We start from the raw sequence: 21,794 nt of genomic DNA, 5'->3' as shown, positions 1-21,794 counted from the left end.
AAGTGATGAAATATAATTTTAAAATAAAAGTAACATGCTACAAAAGCAGATTTTTCAGCAAGGGTTTAAAAGTTGGAGGTATAATAATTGCAGACCCCTGTCACAATGTGTTAAATGTTTAACTGCCTATAAAAACACTTTTAAACTTGTAGAAAAAAAGTAAATGTCAAATCTCTACTTCAGACTCAACAGTTCACCGCAGGTTTATACTTATTAATGTTTCCATAATTTAGAAATACATTTTTTTTATTGAGTTGCTTGTAAATCTTACCTCACAGACTCACCCGTCCCCATTTCCCACAAAGTATTTCCAGGTGACCCTCTTTCTCAGTTTAGTGTGCCAGTGTAACCTCCGATGGCACTGAAGTGAACACCTCTGAGCAGATGGAAACGGGGCCGCAGCTCGAGTCATGGGGAACTGGAAGTGCCTTCGTAATGTAGGCTGTTGAATCGATAGCACGAGAAATGAGTAATGAAGTAATTTTAAAGTGTTAAAATAAGAAATACCTAATGATATGTTTTAGACAAATCTGTTCTTGGTTGAGCTTCAGAATTTAAATCACTGAGGGATTATAGTGTGTTTATCTGTTTGTTTAAGAACAGTGTTTAATAGAGAGAAAACTACACAACACAAAATAATACATGTAGAAATATAAATTACATACGTAAATATATAGATATGTGTATAACAGGTAGATAGATGTGAAAGGCACTATAGAATAGATAGATAGACAGATAGATAGATAAGGCACTATATAATAGGCAGATAGACAGATAGATAGATAAGGCACTATATAATAGGCAGATAGATAGATATAGATAGAGCATTATAGACAGATAAACTATATAACAGATAGATAAGGCACTATATAATAGACAGATAGATAGATAGATAGATAGAGCACTATATAACAGATAGATGGACATACCCTGATTTTGATAGTAAAATGTTTTCCTTACCTGCCGTGGGTCCACTGTTGGCGTCTCCTGCCAGGTAAAACGTGGGTTGCCTGCTTAGAGGGTTCTACTTCTGCCCAAAGAGGTCCCTCAGTGTACCAAGGTAAACTCTGAAGACGTATTCAGTTCAGAGGACTTACTGTATTTTGTTGAAGCGGCAGCAGCACACACACACACACACACACCTTGGTAACTGCATAGTTTCAATCTGACAAGTCCTAAAATGCTCATTTTGATCTTACAATAATCACATTGCCATTAAAATGCTGCCATAGGTGTTTATGTTAGTTTGTACAATAAAATAATACTTAAAATGTGCAGCCATTAAGAATACATTCGCATCAAGCAATATGAATATTCATACTGTATTCCTGCACTGCTACATCTTTTACATCTTTATTATCTAATGAAACATGTTGATGGCCTCATCTCTGTTTGTGAGGTGACGGCCCTCTTTGAAAGCCTGTCACATTCTGTCTGTCCCCCGCTAATATCATTCCTTCTCAATGTCTCTCTAAGATTTGTCACATGCCGCTACCGTCATTGCCCTCATAATGAGACTGCTGCGTCCACATGGATCCCCTGTCGTGGGTGTATGTTGGAGTGACCACTCTGCTCCGCTAAGGCCAAGAACCTAAGCTTTATAAGGCCTACTTTGTGTTTTCTTTTTATTGTTTTTTTTATGTAAACAACAAATGGTAATGCTAAAGATCTGAAGAGCTTTGTGTTGTGAGCACATTGTGGAGGGCTCTGGTGGTGCTAGTGAATATAATGGACATCTAAGACTGCTTCACCATGGCTTCTTCTTTTTAAATCACAGCATTTACAGTTTTTCTAAAAATATTTATTTAGTATGTTTTACTTCCAAGTTATTTACTGCTCTTTTGTTGGAGTCTGTAAAGATCATTTTGTTACTCTCACCCTCAAATTTCAGAAATGGAAAAACAGCCTTTCAGAAAGCTTTTCTTTAAAGTAAATGCAGGCTGAGCATTCCTAATGTGAAATGCATTTCAGATATACAGTGGGTATAGAAAAGAATCCCCCCCTTTCAAAATATTCCCATTTTGTTTGCTTTACAGCCTTAAATGAAAACACACACACTTAATATTTTTTCCAGCTTTACTTACTCAATGCAATCTCTAACATCCAAGTGAAAGATATCATAGCTACAGTTCAGAAAATTAAAAATCAAAAACAAGAAATCCTGAGATGAATAAAGGACCCCCCTAAACTCCATCAGGTGTCAGTGCCCACCATTTCCATTGCGGTTGCTGTCTTCCTCCCACCGTTGATCAGCTGTAATGAGTGTGATCAGTGAAGCTGTTCCTGGTCCATTCATTCCCTTCCTTGGCAGAGCAACTGACAGCAAACAACTGACTACGGGTGGCAGGCCACTTTCAAAAGATCTCAGGGACAGAGTTGTGGACAGACAGAAGGCAGGAGATGGAGACCAAAACATCTCAAAGGCTTTATCAATCCCAAGGAGCCCAGTAAAGTCCACAATAAACAAGTGTTTGGCACTACTAGGACCCTCCAAACTGGATGGAAGAGCACAGAGGAAACTGGTGAGAGAGGCTACTGAGAGGCCAATGGCCGCTTTGAAGGAGTTACAGGACTTTATGTCAAAGAGTGGTCATTAATGGTGTGCAGGTGACAACAATTTGACAAGCGCTCCACAATTGTGACTTGTTCAGGAGGGTCGCACTTCTCAAGAAAGGCCACATTAAGGCTCGTTTGAGCTTTGCCACAAAGCACCTTGAAGATTCTGATGCCAAGTGGGTAAAGGTCTTATGGTCAGATGAGACCAAAATCAAACTAATTGGCCTCAATGCCAAACGGTACGCCAGTGCAGCTCACCATCCACAACACGCCATACCTACAGTAAAGCGTGGAGGGGGCAGCATCCTGTTGTGGGGGGCCTGGGGTTCTCATTAGAGGAGAAGTGGATGGGGCAAAATACTGACTTGAGGAAAACCTGCTACCCTCTGCCAGAAAGTTGAAGACGGGCAGAATGTTCAGCTTTCAACACGACGACGACCCAAAGCACACAGCAACATTGAGAACATGGTGGCTGAAGGAGAAAAAAGTGAATGTCCTGGTGTGGCCAGTGAGAGTCCAGACCTAAATCACACTGAAAATCTGTGGAAAGATCTGAAGATAGCAGACCACCAACGCTCACCGGCCAGTTTGACCGAATTTGAACACCGAGTGGGGGGCAAATATTACACAATCTAGGTGTGCAAAGCTGATAGAGAAGAATCAACAGACTCAAAGCTGCCATTAAAGCAAAAGGGGGGTCAACAAAATGACATGGGGGGGTGGTGATCCTTTATTAATCTATTAATTGTTTAGATTTTTTTAATTCTTCTGAAGTGTAGCTGTGATTTCTTTCAGTTGGATGTTAGAGGCTGCATTGAGTAAGTAAAGCTGGAAAGAAATATTGGTTTGTGTGTTTTCATTTAAGGCTGTAAAGCAAACAAAATGGGAATATTTCAAAGGGGGGGATTGTTTTCTATACCCGCTGTATTTGGATTTTGGAATATTTACACGTATATAATGAGATGCCATGGGGTGGGACCCAAGTCTAAACATAAATTTATCATCATTTATGTGCATTTTATGCACTTAGCCTGAAGGTAATTTTATACAATATTTTTAGTAATTTTGGGCATCAAACAATGATTGTGCACAGTAGCATTGGCAGAATACCCGCATCAGCTGCCGGACCACAGAAACCACAAACAATGGCAGGTTTACAGTCAATACTTAAAATGCTGTGTTTTGAATTAAACATTTCTGTACTGAGAGAATGAGCAAAGAAAACACAGAGAGAGTAATGCACGATGGTCAAAAACAAAAATTCAGCTCGTTGCGCTGCCACCAGCTGCTATCGTTACCTTTCACCCTGTGGTGGTGCGTCTGCGGCTCCCCGCACACCCACCCCAGTCTCGTCATTCGTGTTTTGGAGCACCGCTTGAAATTCTAAGGAGGGGGATGAAGAAATCGGTAAGTACCAGCTCATGTGTTACTCATATCTGGTCATCAGTAAAAAAAGAAAAATACATTAAAGGGAACACTGGGCAGAGCCCCACATTGGCAAGTGTGGCGTCATGCGTGTTCTCAAAATGTTATGGCATGTCGGATTAGGGATACTCGGCCTGCATTTGAAAAATGATTTCTAAAATATTGACATGCAGTACTTTTTAAACGAGGAAGCTGGCGAGCCATCTGAGGCTGGGGATCTGTGCTGGTTTCCAGTTCGAATCCCCGTCACTGCTAAGAGAGATCCTACTCTGCTGGGCCCTTGAGCAAGGCCCTTAACCTGTAATTGAGGCTCTCGCTGTACGATGGCTGACCCTGCGCTCCGACCCCAAGGGGTATGTGAAAACTAACAAATTCCTAATACAAGACATTGTATAAGGCGAAATAAAGGATAAAAAAAATAACAGAGCTGTTCCACTTTAAAATTCTGCTTCTGCCAAGGAAGCGCTGAACTCGGCCACGACAGCCGTACGTTTTAGAGGTGAATCTGCTGCGTTTCGAGAGTGCGTATTAAGTGGCTTTGTTCTCTTTCAGCTGTTGCACTTCTCCCAGCAGCTGTCCTCATGCTTGGAAAATTTGACGAAGATGTTTGCCTCTTTCAACCTGATCACCCTGGATGAGACGGACCCCTGTGGGTATGTTACAAAAATGAAGTTCTCCTTGTTCGGTTACAGTTTTCAAACATGGCAATTTGAAACACCTCTGTACTATGCAAAAAGTAAAAAAATAAAGGCAACTCTCTCTCTCTCTCTCTCTCTTCAAATATTTAAATCAGGATCTCTGAAGAAAGTCCAGGAATGCTTTTTGCACTTTAATCTTCTCTCTGGACCAGAAGTGTGTATTGCTATAATACATTTTAAGTTCCGTTACTTAGCAATGATTGAACTCTCGGGCAAGGAGAATATGACATGTAGTAGTCATCAGGGTGACACAAAGTGTTGTGGTCCCACGTCCGGGCGTTATTCAAATGGCACGTATGGGCAGAATACTAGAAAAAGACTTAAAAAAGTCCAAGCATCTTAGCCATTCCAGTAAAGAGAACCTTTGATAGTCTCTGTAAATTGTCATTTCACTTGTATACTTTGAAACTGGCTCATTTGGGTCCCGTCACTGGAATGGCTGGAAGAAGCTCCAAAAAGCTTTGAAAGGCTTCTTCCTGATTGTGCCACAAAAAAGGTCCCAAGTTTCAGCGCTTTGAAAACAGTGACATCTAGTGGTGTAGGGAAATCATAGCAGCTGTGAGCTGGAGACGGTCAGGGAAAAAAAAAAAAACATTAGAACGATCGAGACGAGAACACTGCGGTGGGTTGGCACCCTGCCCGGGGTTTGTTTCCTGCCTTGCACCCTGGGATTGTCTCCGGCAGACCCCCGGGACCCTGTAGTTAGGATATAGCGGGTTGGATAACGAATGGATGGAGACGAGGACAGGCCATTCAGCCCAACGGAGCTCGCCAGTCCTATCCACTTATCTCTCTATTATTAAATAAAAAAATAATCTTGGGAGGGAGACGAGACGTGATCTTCTCGGAAGACACTTTGACGTCACGTAAGACAAAAGGACGGGCGCTGTAGAGGCTTTTAAATGATCAACGCGCAGGGCGACATGCAGAACACGCAGCAGCAAGACAGCAGACCCCATCTCCTTAGCGTGCGTTCAGCCCCCCCTTCACAATGCGAGCGGCGTAATACGACCCGCAAGAAAGACATTTAACCAACGCCCAGGGCCGGAAATAAAGGACAAAGAGTAGATGACAAAGTAGAATGTCGTAAAGAATTCAAAAATGTTGGCGCGGTACACATGCAGAGCAGGTTAGAGATAACGGAAGTACAGAAATTCAAGAGACTCAAAAAAATTATTGTAAAGATCGCATTAGTGCAAACAAACGGAAATTATTACTCGGTGAAATAACGGAACAGCGAAAAGAGATCGAATATATTGTTTGGATTTAAACTTTAAGTTGGAGACTTGTAGATCGTCTAATCCGAGTTGCCAGCGAGAACTAAAAGATTCCAAAAACGTTGCTGCGGTATGAAGTCCTGTGAGACGGAGACTTTTAACAGGAGACTCTTTCAAAGTTACACCCAACTTACAACTGTTTTTCACAGGGCTGTGGAGTCGGAGTCAATTTTGAGTACCTGGAGTCAGAGTCGGCAAAAAGTTACCCGACTCCGACTCCTACTAAATTTAAATGGGAATTAAAAAAGTAAGTTGAAATGTCCCAATTCACAAACAGTCATAATGAACTACTTCTCTGCTGTAAGAATAAAGCCCAATGCATGCAGTGCGTAATGTTACCACAAAACGAACATGTCAAGTAACCATGAAGCATGCTTTTCATTGACTGTATGCGTCACTATATGGGATGTAATGCACAGGTGAGGTGCGGCACCGCTTTCCATTGTGTCGTGTTCCACTGTTACAGGGAACTGTGAACCTAGCCTAAAGCCCCCCATACATTTACAGATGCACTGCCGATTTTTCGGCCATTCAACGAGTCATCACGCGTCAAACGCCTGAAAAATCATCTGGTGTGTTCTCAGCTCCGTCGGCTCCCCTTCGCTATGCGCTAGTGAAGGGGGCCGAAGGAGCCGAGAACACAGATCTCCCTACCGGTCTCCAGCAGAGGCTCGTTCTGCTGATCAGCTGGCCGGTGAGTGACACAATGCACTAAACTTCCGGCTGGCTGACAGAGGAGACGGCCACTGCAGCAGACAGAGGCATCACGTTACTTTGGATGGGGGCGGTGGTCGAGATTTTCGGCAAGCTGGATCTGCCCGTCCATGTGGACACCCGCAATCTGCGGCCGCCAGTCAATTGTGTTTGTCTTTAATCTGGCATTATAGTAGAGTGTTGGCTTCCTAGGCAGTAGTTCTGTGGTGAAATGACATGCATGTTGCCTTCCTTTCCTTCAATGGATGTAGAAAATACATTAGCATAGTATATACATACAGAGGAGTTGGAAGATTTAGAAACTGAGGAGTCAGAGTCGGAGCATTTATCTACCGACTCCACAGCCCTGGTTTTTCAAACAAGACCACGGTCCTCTAACCTCTCAGTCGTGTGAAGGCTTTTGGCAGACTCACTTCCTGCACTCTCCGCTCTTATAAATTTTATCAGGACAGTAATTTTATACGCTCTAAATGACACGTCAGCTGGGATTAATGGTGCCTCCAGCAATGCAATTGGAGCTTGATCTACTGCTGTTTGGGGAGACATGCTGGCGCAGTGCTCAGACTACTGCCTTGAAGACCACACTTTCCTCCCACAGTCCAAAGACATGCAGGTTAGGCCATGCTAAATTGGCCCAATGGTGTGTGTGTGTTCTGCGATGGCCATGCACCCTATGCTGGCTGGGATAGGATCTCCATCGGACGCTAGGGATCTGCACTGGCAACCGGGAGGCTGCCGGTTCGAATTCCCGTAAATGCCAAAAGGGACTCTGCTCTGTTGGGCCCTTGAGCAAGGCCCTTAAGCTGCAATTGCTGAGCGCTTTGAGTAGTGAGAAAAGCGGCATATAAATGCAAAGAATTATTATTATTATTATTATTATTATCCCCCAACAAGACCTTGGTCTGAATTAAGCAGATTAGTAAATGAAATCACACGACTAATGGTGCTCAGTGGTTTCAGTTCAGGTTTCCTGCGTGTGTTGACTTTGCTTTTCTTCCCTTTTTCCTCTTTGCTGTTGTGGCTTGAGCTTCATCTTCTTCCCCAATGAATGGACTTGTAATTTGACTCAGGCTGGCTGGACCAAGGTGGATTTCCATCTTATGGTTGTTTATTGTTGACCTTTCTTGTCATCTTGTTTTTGATTAAACAACTACTGTGATCGCACAGAAAAATGGTGGCACCTTTGTTGTACATGGTGTACAGCAGTGGTCTCAAACTCTGGCCCTGGTGGGCCGCAGTGGCTGCAGGTTTTCATTCTAACCCTTTTTCTTAATGAGTGACCTGTTTTTGCTGCTAATTAACTTCTTTTGAATTCATTTTAGTTGACTTTCTCTTGAAGACTCAGACCCCTTGTTTCTTTTTTCCTTAGATAGATACTTTATTAATCCCAAGGTGAAATTCACATACTTCAGCAGTATACTGATAAATAACAATATTAAATTAAAGAGTGATAACAATGCAGGTATAACAGACAATCTATATATATAATTCACTAAGGGCACGCAAGACAGAGAGCCCCGCCCACCAACTCTAAGACCATGGGATACACTTGACAGAGCCCCACCCACCAACTCTAACCCTCCTACCGCGTCATGGGATATGCACGACAGAGCCCCGCCCACCAACTGTAACCCTCCTACCACGTCATGGGATATGCACGACAGAGCCCCGCCCACCACATCATGGGATATGCACGACAGAGCCCCGCCCACCACATCATGGGATATGCACGACAGAGTCCCGCCCACCAACTGTAACCCTCCTCCCGCTTTCCAGCGTCGCTCTTGAGGCTTGTGCACTGCCTGCTCATGTGCCCGCACGCAACAACTCACCAAACACAGCCTCAGTCGCTTTCATCTGTGCTACACTCCACATGAGAGAGACACACACACACACACACGCATTGTTGCAATGTTACTTTTCTTGGTTGTTTATTAAATTATGGATTTTTCAAATGTTTATTTTTTTCCCTGTGCTTAAAACTCATTAAAATAAAGTGTTTTTAGCGAGCTGTTCGTACTCTTGCAGTGTTGGTTTTCTCTGTTATTCAAGGTTTTTACATCAGTTTACTATTACGCTGTGCATTCTAGGGTGTAATTAACTATATTTGTGCTTAAAAATATATATATTTACATACAGTTCATACGATCTGGAACGGATTCATTGTATTTACATACAATCCTATGGGGGAAATCTCTTCAGTTCACGACCAAAGTTTTGGAACGAATTATGGTTGTGAACCGAGGTTCCACTGTATATATAAAATCGACCAAGTCACCCAACCATGGGGTACGCACGACAGAGCCCGGCCCGCCAACTCTCACCCTCCTCCCGTGTCCACCCTCGCTCTCGAGGCATGCGCACTGCTTGCTCATGTGCCCGCCCCCAACATGTCATGAAACACATCCTCACTCGCTTTGGTCTGTTTGCCAGCTGTGTGCCACGTTGACTGTTCACGTTGATAATTATGCAGCGTATGCTACAGCGCGGGTTGGCTAGTAACTTTGTATAATGTTAACGTTTACCCCCCCGGTGGAACTGAAGAGTCGCATAGTGTGGGGTCTCCTCAGTCTGTCAGTGGAGCAGGATGGTGACAGCAGTCTGTCGCTGAAGCTGCTCCTCTGTCTGGAGATGATCCTGTTCAGTGGATGTTGTGGATTCTCCATGATTGACAGGAGTCTGCTCAGCGCCCGTCGCTCTGCCACAGATGTCAAACTGCCCAGCTCCGTGCCTACAATAGAGCCTGCCTTCCTCACAAGTTTGTCCAGGCGTGAGGCGTCCCTCTTCTTTATGCTGCCTCCCCAGCACACCACCGTGTAGAAGAGGGCGCTCGCCACAACCGTCTGATAGAACATCTGCAGCATCTTATTACAGATGTTGAAGGGCGCCAGCCTTCTAAGGAAGTATAGTCGGCTCTGACCTTTCTTGCACAGATCATCAGTATTGGCAGTCCAGTCCAGTTTATCATCCAGCTGCACTCCCTAAATTAGCAACCAAACAATAACGAGATACAAAATGTGCCAAAACAGGACCAGCAGTCTGTGACCATCATACAATATCTGAAAATAAAGAAAGGTGAAGGCCTCAGGAATGCTCATCTGCTCAGGTCCACAAAACATTTGCCCAGAGCTCTTAGAAAAGAGAAAAATCCACAATTTCAGAAATGTCTGCCATTGCACAATGAGAGCAGCAACAAGTCATGGAATTAAAGAACGAGTTTAATTAACAACAAGACTCAGCGCCTCATTCATAAGCAACTGGTTGGAGTTTGAGGCCCTGACTTAGCTGGTCTTCTGTTGGCCACTCACTTTACATTTCACTTCTGTTTGGGTGCCATTTAAGGAAAGAAATGAAACAATTCAGAGGAACAAATCTTAAAAAACAAGTCCATTAAAATGAATTCAAAAAAAGATAATTAGCAGCAAAAACAGGTCACTCATTAAGAAAAATGGGTTCGAATGAAAAGCTGCAGCCACTGCGGCCCTCCAGGACCAGAGTTGGGGACCCCCTGGTGTACAGCACCTCATAATCAAACCAGGTTCTGCTCCCATCATTGAAAAAGCTAAAAAAACAAAAACACTTCCAGAGAACGTGTCGGTAGGTGTAATGAATACAGCGGACTTACGCCTCGTGGGAAGATCAGAATACAAATAAATCCTCAAAGAGTCCTTTGTCTTGAGTGGTGCTGGGGGTCTAATGACGATTGACGTTGGGCCCCTTGATAAGCGAGTAGAGGAATGGATTCAGTGGCCCAGAATATCTAAGTATTGTTTCAGATCAAGTGCGCCCCTTCATAGTTGATGCGTATCCATTTGTAAATTGAGTTTTTTTCCCTCAAATGCTTGATTATCAATGCCACAAAAGAGTGGAAAAAAAAAAAAACAAAAACCCTGAACTGGTTCCATGAAAACCAAGGTACAGTCCAGGGGGTCCTCGGGTTACGAGGTCTTGACATACGACGTGCCGAGTTTACTACACTCACTCCCATAAAAACTTAAAATTGAGACGGCAGCGTTTTGGCATACGCCGCTAGCGCCGTACTTGCGCACTACTGTTGTTTGGTTATGTGCGGCGGAAGAATACGCAGTGACGTGGCGTGTGAGGGAGGGAGTTGGCAAACTCGTTTCGTTACGCGGGGCACAAGTGTTCTGTTTGTGTGGCTTTGTTTGCCGACCTTGTGGCCCTTATCATGGCTCCTAAACGAAAGTCAGAGTCTTCAGATTGGCAGTGCTTTGAAGAAGAGGAACGCCATCACGATGGAAGTGAATTTAGACCTTGTAAAGAGATCAGGAGGAGTAACGGTAAGGACATTTTTTTTTTTACGCTCATTTTTTCTGTTACTACAGTTCAGTATTTTTATGTCCTTTTCCTGTTTCTGTGGCTTAGTTGTGTTATGTTCTAGATTATTATTTTGCAGATGGGTTAGGATAGGTTGTGTTAGGTTACATCACTGTCGTAGGAACAGAACTGTGTCGTAACCCGAGGACCCCAACCCGTGTGTTGAATTAAATGCCGTGTTCTTTCTCACTGCTGTAGCCATCATGGCCCAGTTCACTTAACCGCTTTTTTAGATTTGTTCCAATTTGTCGCATCGAGTGGATATCCACTGTCACCACATGCAGCTGCCATTTGACGTACGGAGGCCACACTTCACACATTCGGTCTGTCCAGAGGGCATGTGAAGGACCACCCGAGGTGGGTGTGCCCGTCGTAATAAAGTTGTCACTCTGTGTCTAAACGTAACAAGGCGGTTTCTAAAAGCATTTCTGACCGATGACTCCGAGACCTCCAAAATGTTACGCAGCATGCAGAACAGGACATCACATAGCCAAGATGCTACAAGACCCAGCCGTCGACAGGCAAAGTCTGCCAACCTCCACAGCCAGCCAGCGGGCACACAAAGAGCAGTACGCACGCCCACCATGATTTGTGAGGTTGGTGGAGTCGTTCCAGTTCTCTAACCTCGATGCCGTTGTTGAAAGCTGCCAATGTTTTACTTGTGATCTGACTAGTCGTTTACGGTAGGGGGGCATTTTGGCAGGATTTGCTTTGAACGTGTAGTTTGTGCTTCAAGTGGTCTTTTCCATTTGAAAGATCCCGGCCACTTCTGTTGTTACTAGAATGAGATGATGCTGTATTTATGTGCTTTCGAGTGACATATGTTAAAAATGACACAAACACTAACCTCCTAAATAAAAATAACTCTTTACATTTATAGGAGCGCTTTACGTAGGGAGTGGGGAGCCACTTCAGCCACCACTAATGTGCAGCCTCCAGCTGGATGATGCGATGGCAGCCACTTTTGCACCACCCATGCGCTCTTAGGTGGTAAAGTGAAGAGACAGTGGATGACCAGGCCGTGGCCATCGGGATGTTCTTTAATGAAGGATGCCCAGGGATCTTTTATGACCACAGAGAGTGTCAGGACCTCTGTTTTTACATCTCACCCGACAGATGGTGCCATTTTTACAGCACAGTGAACCCCATCACCACACTGTGGGCATCGGGAATCCACAATTCAGACCACAGGGTGAGTGCCTCACCAGCAGCAACCCAAGATTTCCCTAAAAGCCTTACTGTATCTTCAGGCGGATGACATCTTCTGAAGTGCGGTGGTGGCTCTGAGGCGAAGGATCTGTGCCGGTATCCAGAAGGTTGCCGGTTCGAATCCCCGTCACTGCCAAAAGAGATCCTCCTCTGCTGTGCCCTTGAGCAATGATTAATTAAGGTTCAACAACAGCAGGAAGCACGACAGATAAACGTGACGCACCAAAACAAACTTTTTATCTCTATTTGCCCCCTGCCCTCCTTTTAACCTCCTTTGACCCCCCCAGCAAGGACTGCTGGGAGATGAAGTTCTTACATATTAGCACTGCTGCAACCCTTAACCTGTAATTGCTCCAGGGGTGCTGTACAATGGCTGACCCTGCGCTCTGACCCCAAGGGGTATGCGACAACTAACACATTTCTAATACAAGAAATTGTATAAGGAGAAATAAAGAACAAAAAACAAAAGTGCATGTGGTATGGCTGCTGGATTGAATGATATTCAGATGAGAAGTTGGGGTTTACATGAGGGACTTAAGAAGTCCAAAAAGCACCTCAGATGTCTCCTCTTAAACCAGAGGAGCAGCAGCAACTTCTAATCGAAGGCTCTTCCAAACTGGGTTCACTTCCCGTGTTCTCCCCGTGTCTGCGTGGGTTTGCTCCCACAGTCCAAAGACATGCAGGTTAGGTGCATTGGCCATCCTAAATTGTCCCTAGTGTGTGGGTGTGTGTGCCCTGCATTGGGCTGGCGCCCTGCCCGGGGATTTGCTCCTGCCTTGCGCTCTCTGTTGACTGGGATTGGCTCCAGCAGACCCCGTGTGTTAGGATGTAGTGGGTTGGATGATGATGACTGACTTGACAGGCTTTTCATACAAATTATAAGGCTCCAATTGCTTTACATGATAAAGAAAGAGAAAAAAGACAAAATAAAAAATGAAAATTTGGGAACACTAATCAACATAGAATAAGAGTAAGGTCCAACGGCCAGAGAGGAATAGTAAAATCTGCAGGGGTTCAGAGGTCATGGGACCACCCAGCCCATTCTAGGCATTCTACCTAACATCCATCCATCATCCAACTACAGGGTCACGGGGGTCTGCTGGAGCCAATCCCAGCCAACAGAGAGCGCAAGGCAGGAAACAAACTCCGGGCAGGGCGCCAGCCCACCGCAGAGGTTTTCATTCGAACCCTTTTTATTTTGTTTTTTCTCTAAATGAGTTTGTGTTGCTAATTAACTCCTTTTCATTTTAATCGAATTGTTTTTTCACGATTTCTTCCCCTGAATTTCTTCATCGTGCCTTTCAATTGTTTCACGTCTTTCCTTAAACAGAAATGAAACGTGAAGTGAGTGAGCCAAGAGAAGATCAGCTCAGTCAGGGCCTCAAACTCCAACCAATTTCACTCCAACCAGTTGCTCAGTCAGGCGCCGATTCTTGTTGTTAACTAAACTCGTTCTTTAATTTCATGGCTTGTTGCTGCTCTCATTGTGCAATGGCGGACATTTCTGAAATTGTCGATTTTCTGAGAGTTCTGGTCAAAATGTTTTGGGGGTCTTGAGCAGATCAGCGTTCCTGAGACCTTCACCTTTCTTTAATTTTCAGATATTGTGTGATGGACACCAGTTGTTTTGGTTCATTTTTGTATCTCATTGTTTGGCTGCTTATTAAGGAAAAAGGGGTCCGAGTCAAATAAAATGAGTTCAGAAGAAGTGAATTAGCAGCAAAAACAGGTTATTAATTATGGAAAGGGTGAGAATGAAAACCTGCAGCCACGGTGGTCCTCCAGGACCGGAGCTGGCCACCAATGATTTAACACCCTGGTGCGGCCTAATCTAGAATCCTGTGGGCAGTTTGAGTCTCCAGGCTACAAAAAGGACATAACAGCACAAGAGAAAGTCCAGAGCGGAGTGACAAGGCTGATTCAGGACTACAGGGGATGAAATTGAATGTCAGTAAATGTAAAGTACGACACGTAGGAAGACAAAATGTGAGGTCTGATGAGTTACGAGGAAAGATTAGAAGAGCTGAACCTTCTCAGTTTAAGCAAAAGGAGATGAAGAGGAGACCTGATGTGTGGAGTCCAAGACCTATTAATGCTTTATAAACACACTGGTGTAGCCTCATCTGGAGTCCTGGGTGCAGTTTTGGACTTCAAAAAGGACATAACGGCACCAGAGAAAGTCCAGAGAGGAGCGATGAGGCCGATTCAGGACTACAGGGGATGAGTTATGAGGGAAGATGAAATGAGCGGAGCCTCTAAAGGGATGAAGAGGAGACCTGACTGACGTGTTTCAAATTACGACCAGTGGGTCGTGACGGTGACTTTAAAAGGAGTTCATCAAGATGACGGGGACAAAGCTGGAAACTTGATAAGAGTAAACGGCACACAAACATTAGGAAGTTTTTCTTTACACAGAGAACCACAGAAACCGGGAATGAGTGACCAAGTAGTGTGGTGGACAGGACGACTTTGAAAGCTCAGCTTGATGTTATTTTGTGTTCCCGATGATGGCTTTTGGCCGTGTGTGTTCTGGTCAGCTCTTCTGGCCGGTGTATTCATCTTCCACCACACGTTCCTCATGTTATGGTGAGCTGCAGCAACCATTTGAAAGCAATCATTCACTTCTGCTTATTCAGCATTCTGTTTGTTGAAGCCAAAACACAATCAAATGGTGAGCTAGTAACCAAAATAAATAAAGATTATCGTAATTTGTAACTGGCTGGTGTGAGGGCTGGATGAGGTGAAAGCACCTGAGCGGATCTTACGACTGCTCTAATTTAAGGGGTCAACCGGCTGGCAGCACACACGAGGACTAACCTGAACACAATGAGCTCGGTGACGGCCTGTTCTTTTCAGTAGATGGCTCAGCCCTAATTTAGTGAGCATTGTTTATTTCAAAATGTACAAAGGAATTATTTTTTATTTATATACACACACAATGCTACTGGGCAAAGACAGTTAAATGGAATAAATGTTAAAATATTTCATACCTCTTGCACCGTGTGCACTTATTTCCTTGGTGTCCTCGTGCGTCCCGACCGACGCTCGCTCTCAAGTGCGTTCCCATAAAGCCTGCTTCTCGTTATTTTCAAAGGAACCCTCGCTTGCCTCCTGTCCGCTTTTATGCTTCTCCTCGTGTGTCTCACACGGACACCTCCTCTGCCGATCATGTCACCAAAGCCGAACTGACCAATCAGATTGCTCATAGGGACCCGACCTGCACACAGACCTTAGCCTCATCTTCTTATATAATACACTGACGCAGCTGTCGGTTTGTCTGTCCAGGATTTCAAATCACTTAGAACTCACAAACTGTTTGACCGATTGACCTGACAGTTGGTACACATATACTACGTGACGTCTACGGTCAGATTTTGGGGTGATGATTGACCTCCATTATTTTATTGTACAATCAACTCTCTGCAGCAGCCAGCAGAGCGGCGGTGTGGCGCATGTGTACGGGTGCCGTTCTCATCCCTACCACCTTCACCATCACTTCCCATAGGTCTTCATATCTTAAATTACTCTTGAGGCAGATTGAAGAAGTGAAAAATGTAGGAAAACGTACTAAGTAATTACAACAGAAACACCGACGTAATCTGTTTTAGCGTGAAAAGATGCCAACGAAAGAAGAGAAGAGAAGAAGCAGGCCACTCGGGTGAGGAAGAGAAGAGCTGCTCAGTAAGCAGCAAGCGCATCAACCTCTGAGCAAATGAATGATAAACATACGGAGAAAGAAAGGAGGATGAAAACTATGAACACTCAAGTCCAGGGTATTCGTGCAGTTCGCAGTTCCTTTTTTTTTATATAATAGACATGGGGGGCTCTGACCCCCAGGTTGGTTTAACCCGATACCCAATTTAAAGAGTTTGTTATTTTTATGGGGATTGTTACATATGTATCATTTTCACTTTTACTTTAAAAACTGCAGTTAAAACAAATATTTGGAATGAACTTTTCTTCAAGATCGCATTGAATGTTCCGTGTTTGGACTTGTGTCGTGAGAACACAACGTACATCGGCCTGCGAGTGAATTTCGTTTCTCTCTCTCTCTAATAAATACGTTTTCGAATGTTTGTCCCTGCGATTTGTTAATTGTCTTTGTAAAAGCTCTTCTAACGTGAAACTGTAAACGTTTTAATACGAATGGCATATCGAGATCTTCTTTGGTGTCTCATGTTAGATGGACTTCATTACCTTTCTTGTCGCCTATTAAAATTTTACATGTCAGAATTGTTCGACCAATTTTGAATACAACTAATCTCGTCCTATTGCGTAGCCCATCACTCAGACATCAATTACGCAATTACATTACGAGACATCTTCTTTCAACAGTAATTCAGCCGGTGGAAGTCTGGACGATATGAACGGTTGTCGATATTCTACACCGATATCGTAAGCTGATGTTTTCATCTTCTGCACGATCGCCACCAACTGTTTCAGCAGAGTCTGTTGATACGCATTTAACCAATTTGCTGTGTATCCGTTCGACAATTTGAGTAAATTTGACTGTTTCTCGCTGCCATATTGAGATGAATGGGCGATTGTAAACTGGATCTTCGTGTGCGTGTGTGTTTGTTCATAAGTAAGCCCTTTAATGGATTGCTGTCTGTCCAGGTCAAGTGTCGCAATGCACCTGATGACCGCAGTCTTGTTTGAAAATAATTTCAAGTATGGTGGGACTTGAAAGAATCTCATGTTAAAAGACTTCCAAAAAGTCACATCTCGTCTCCTAAGATTTTTTTAATTATAATAGAGAGATATTTATATAAGTATATGAAAATGAGTCACTGCCATATTGCGACAGCAGTCTGTGAAAGGAGGGAAAGATCTGAACAACCGAGGCGTTATTCAAGGGCACTGCTAACCGTTTGCTTTGTTATTTGCAGGATGTCCCACTTCTGCTGCGGGGAGGTTCACCTTGAATCCTGGTATCGGGTCTTGCTCTTCCGCTACTGCTCCCCGACACCCTTCAACGCACGTGATGAAGCGTGCACCTTGTACAAGAAAATGAGGTGGAATGTGGAGCTCCTGGAGAGCAGTTGTCCAAGTCAAGGAGAAGCCGAAACCAAATAGTGAGTAAAGACATCTTGGCTGTGAACTTGTCACGCACGTCATGCAGTCGGTGAAGAGCGCAACACAAAGATGAACTGAACGGAGAAGCCCATTAACACTGCAATACGACTTTTGCATCTCGGCTCAGTACTTTCTTTATAGGTTGGCGCAGTGGGTAGTGCTGCTGCCTCGCAGTTAGGAGACCCAGGATCAGGTTCGCTTCCCGGGTCCGCCCTGCGTGGAGTTTGCATGTTCTCCCCGTGTCTGTGCGAGTTTCCTCCCACAGTCCAAAGACATGCAGAGGAGGTGCACTGGTCATCCTACATTGTCCCTAGTGTGTGTGTGTGTGTGTGTGTGTGTGTGTGTGTCCGGCGGTGGGCTGGCGCCCTGCCGAGGGTTTGTTCTTGCCTTGCACACTGTGGTGGCTGAGATTGGCTCCAGCAGACCCCTGTGGCCCTATAGTTCAGATATAGTGGGCGGGAAAATGACTGACTTTATATAAAATAAAATTATATTTATAAAAAATAAAAAAGTCACCCCAATTAACTCTTAAAATGGCCGAACACCCAAGATCTATTCTTCATCATATAAAAAGGTTTTATTGTCATTGTTTGCGAAATGAGAATGCTCAGACTGTAAGCAGAGACACACACTCTGTGTGTGTGTAAGTTTCATATTAAAAAAAAAAAAAAAATCTAAAAGGTGAATGGTTTAAGGTTAGGAACAAAATGGCAACTCCTACATTATATTTATTTCTTTTCAGCTACTTCCTCTGTTGCAAGAGCAACACAGAGACTTCCGACACCAGTGCCCAGATGTCAGGGTCATGGTCAATTGGGAAGGGCATCCAGATCTCTCCTGACCCAAGGAATGAGGACATACAGTCATGGTAAGGATGACAGTACAACATCGGGTTGTGTTGTCCACATCATAAGTGTGCCAATCACTGTTTGGAATTACTACCACGCTCCTTTTTAACGTCACCTGTTTGTTGTCTGGTACAAATCTTGTAAATCGATATTTAAACCCACTTCCTGTTGTGCAAATGGCTTGACATTTTACACACTCACTTCTGTTGACAACACGCAAATCAAATATCAGTTTCACCAATTGATTAATTAAATCTATGTCAAGAAATTAAATTTTCATATGAAGAATAGTTCAAGATTTCACCACTAGACGGCGCTAGTAACAGATAGAAATATTAAAGGAAGTGTTAAAATATTGGATTACAAAATTATACTAAAACAAACCCAAGAGTAGAGATAGAGGGTGGTCCAAATCTAATTATGCAGATCCAGATTGTCTGGATGACTTCAATTTATGTGGGGACGACTCTTCATGCCGTCAGTTCACACACTTCTTGAAGGTCCGGGATTTTTCAGGTGATTTTCGATGTAATAAACTTAAGTTTTAGTGTAATGAAAATTGCATAATTAGATCTGATACAGACATACACACTTTTTAAAAACCACGCTTATATTAAGTGTACTAAAAAAAAAAATAAGTCTCTCATACATCACTCGTAAAATAAAAGCGTGGGTGCTTTTGCTTAGATTTTATTGATTGATGAAAAGCACCCACGCTTTTATTTTAGGAGTGATGTATGAGAGACTTATTTTTTTTTTAGTACACTTAATATAAGCGTGGTTTTTAAAAAGTGTTTTTTTATATAAATATGATGACATGTTTTACTCCCAAAAGAAAATCCTTGGAAGGTAATGGGAGAGAACATAACTTTTGGATAATTTGACAATCCTGGGTTAACACGGATATCTTAACTGAATACAAGTGTACTTTCAAACATTGGCTAAAAGTGTGCAGGTGCTCCGCGTATTATTGTTGGATAAACACCCGTGAAGTGCTTAGGACGCATGTGCTGCCGCTTCTGTTGAGGACCTACAGTTAGCCACACAAACCACAACGAGCTAGTGAGTGATCAACACAGGCTGTGCAGGAGCAGACCTGATATTCCACCACACAGGACACCACCTTAAATGAGGTCTTCTCAAACCCCACCCTTATAGTGGCAGGAAAGTTCAGATTGCCTGAATATTTTTTCCATCATCCACTACTTTCAACAGCATATCAGGTGAGACGCTCTCTTAGGAATAGGAAACTGATTGGACAGCCCACATTGATGAGAGACAATCGATTGGACAGTCCTCAATGAAGAGAGACAATTGATTGGACAGTCCTCAATGAAGAGAGACAATTGATTGGACAGTCCTCTTACAAGCACCACCCATGTTCTGTGCAAGAGCTTAGGAGTTAGGACTCTGGATCTGTGAGGTGGCCACACTACCCAGAACCCCATACCATTATGTGCTTATTTTTTAATGGTGTGGTTTGAATAAAGTATACCTTCAGGTTATTTAATTTATTCAGTTTCCTTATCTAAATTTTAAATGAGACATTTCCTTTGCTTGTATCTTGTAAAAATGCTTGGGGCTCCATCCTGTGCACGAGATCTTGGAATAGAAATAAATGTTGGAACTTTGGTGTAGAAGGCCACTTTACCTACACTTACAATACCACGACAATTTACTTTCAAATTCACAGAGGCGGTCCAGAGTGAGACGTGTAGGACAGCAAGTTACCAGTACTTTAGAACTGGTGCTGCTAAAGACCAGGCATAGTACACACCCTCAATGGTCGGTCTATCATTTTATTACTTTAGGCAGCCTTCCACAGTGTTAATTTAAAAAAAATAAATAAACCAACCCACCCACCCACCCACCCACTCCAGTTCAAGGTGAAAGGATTTAAATAAGCCAAATTCCTTTTCTATTCTCATTTGATATCTTGTTTTCCTGACCATGACCAACTATGCTGCCACCCATCTGTACAATTTAGAATGTTCAAAATGAAATGACAAACCCTTAAGAACACCACACACCTTACCTGTAAATGCCACAGTGCCATCTCCCTTTGTGTTGCATAACAATATGGGGGCTAAGCGTTTTGAGTCTTTCCAAGTTTACTGTTATTTCTGCAGGATACTGTGTACCCATGCGACAATGAAGTTCCAGGCACTTCTGAACCTTGGCACCGAAGAGCCATCCACGACTCAAGCCACAGACTGCCTGATGGAAATCCTGCAGAACCCATGGATGGAGAGCAGCTTACCTTTAGACTGCAACCCCTTAGAGCCATCTGTCGAATTTCAGTAGATTTGCCCCTACACTCGATACCCTAACATTCAGAGTCGGCAAAATACACCAGAAAAATAAGTGTCTGTTCGGAGTAAGACAAGACAAGTTTGAAGTTTTCTGAAAACGTTCAGGTACCTAATAGTTGAAGCCGTTTCAGAATATTTGAAGGTTAGTTTTGTTCATTTTCAATATGCAGTCATCTGAGCCCTTTTTCTATTTACAGTAAAGTTCACCTTTGTAATCTGAGCCTGCAGCAGGATGTAGATGGTGTGTAATGCTAAAAAAAAAAAAAATCAATTTGATTAAATCCTAACAGTGAAATTATGATCACCGTGGTAAAGCTGGCAAGTTAACACCCAAAAGGCTTCATTTCTGCACTTCACAAGCTATTCCTATGAACAGGAACAGACGAGGCACTTGACCTCAGGCACTTACCTGGTCTCCCTAAACTGAGCTATCAGCCCTTTACCAAAGGAGATGATTTGGTTACAGAAGGCCACCTGACCCTAAACCAACTGAAATATTTGCCTTTCAAAACACCACATCCTGGCTAAATGTAAATGTTCGATACACAGGTGAAAGCAAGTCCCTGAGCTCACTTTTGTTACAGGATACGGGATTTGGATGTAAACTAGAGATTGTAGACATACCAGTAGACCGGGGTGAAAGCGTTTCAGTCAATTCAAAACTCTTGTGATTTTTGTACTCTCTCTATATCTCCAAGCCCTGTGTTGTTATAAGTATTTATAAATTACTAAATATTCTAATGTGCTTTTTTTTTTTTTTTAATTGCTTTTATTTATATCCAGCAACACCACAGCTGACAAGTCATTACAAAAACCCGGGTGCGGGGATATGAACACACACACTGCACACTAAAAAACACACCGAGGATCATTTATAAATTGTGCATTGCTCTGCTTCACAGTAAACTGCATTTCAAGCTGCCCTCTCGTCCTTAATCTTGATTGGCTCACGTAAGATTAGGACCTTCAAGTTTTTCCCATTTTCATTAACAGTACCAGTTTAAAAAAAATTACCTGACTATACAATTCTACTAATGCCCTTTTCACAATATTATTTCAAAGTTGGCTTTTACTCCTTACATCATTTTCAGCTACTTAAAAGAAAACCAACACTAGAACCAAATATATAATTTCTTCCAAAGTTCGAAAAAAAAAAAAAAAAAGCTTCAATTTACAATCACAATTTAAAACAAAACAAAGGAAAAAAAAAATAAGACAGACCGTGTCCCGCAGTCTGCATTCTAAGGACCGGCATCTAGTGTTTCGTTCAAGGTGCAATTCATGGCAGTAGTATTAAAATAAAGAAATACTAAAGTTTTCTGACAAAAGCACTTTAAATGG

At 43.1% G+C, this 21,794-nt stretch overlaps 2 protein-coding genes across 2 annotated transcripts in view; one reads left to right on the top strand and one right to left on the bottom strand.

Annotated features, from left to right (window-relative positions):
• The first annotated feature begins 3,836 nt into the window (after window positions 1-3,836).
• On the top strand, window positions 3,837-20,623 carry c12h19orf67 (chromosome 12 C19orf67 homolog). Its single transcript, XM_039770440.1, has 5 exons — window positions 3,837-3,963; window positions 4,534-4,634; window positions 17,107-17,292; window positions 18,036-18,161; window positions 20,271-20,623. Exons 1-5 carry the CDS (start codon window positions 3,952-3,954, stop codon window positions 20,443-20,445), a joined length of 600 nt encoding a protein of 199 aa, XP_039626374.1. The 5' UTR covers window positions 3,837-3,951; the 3' UTR covers window positions 20,446-20,623.
• si:ch211-214c7.4 overlaps window positions 20,598-21,794 on the bottom strand; it is a 52,863-nt gene continuing 51,666 nt past the window's right edge. Inside the window, exon 6 of the mRNA XM_039770438.1 lies at window positions 20,598-20,704. Coding sequence (XP_039626372.1) covers window positions 20,613-20,704 — 92 coding nt within the window. The 3' untranslated portion in view covers window positions 20,598-20,612. The remainder of the gene's footprint in view (window positions 20,705-21,794) is intronic.

The sequence above is a fragment of the Polypterus senegalus genome, chromosome 12 (genome assembly GCF_016835505.1).
Source record: "Polypterus senegalus isolate Bchr_013 chromosome 12, ASM1683550v1, whole genome shotgun sequence".
Taxonomy (NCBI): domain Eukaryota; kingdom Metazoa; phylum Chordata; class Cladistia; order Polypteriformes; family Polypteridae; genus Polypterus; species Polypterus senegalus.
The sequence above is the reverse complement of the archived record's forward strand: the minus strand, read 5'-3'. Positions and strand labels throughout refer to the sequence as shown.

What these genes read in the sequence shown, in the direction of transcription:
- c12h19orf67 (XM_039770440.1), top strand. An exon ending in GATGAGACGGACCCCTGTGG is followed by an intron (nt 4,635 to 17,106) that starts GTATGTTACAAA and finishes TGTTATTTGCAG; the next exon opens with GATGTCCCACTTCTGCTGCG. An exon ending in GGAGAAGCCGAAACCAAATA is followed by an intron (nt 17,293 to 18,035) that starts GTGAGTAAAGAC and finishes ATTTCTTTTCAG; the next exon opens with CTACTTCCTCTGTTGCAAGA.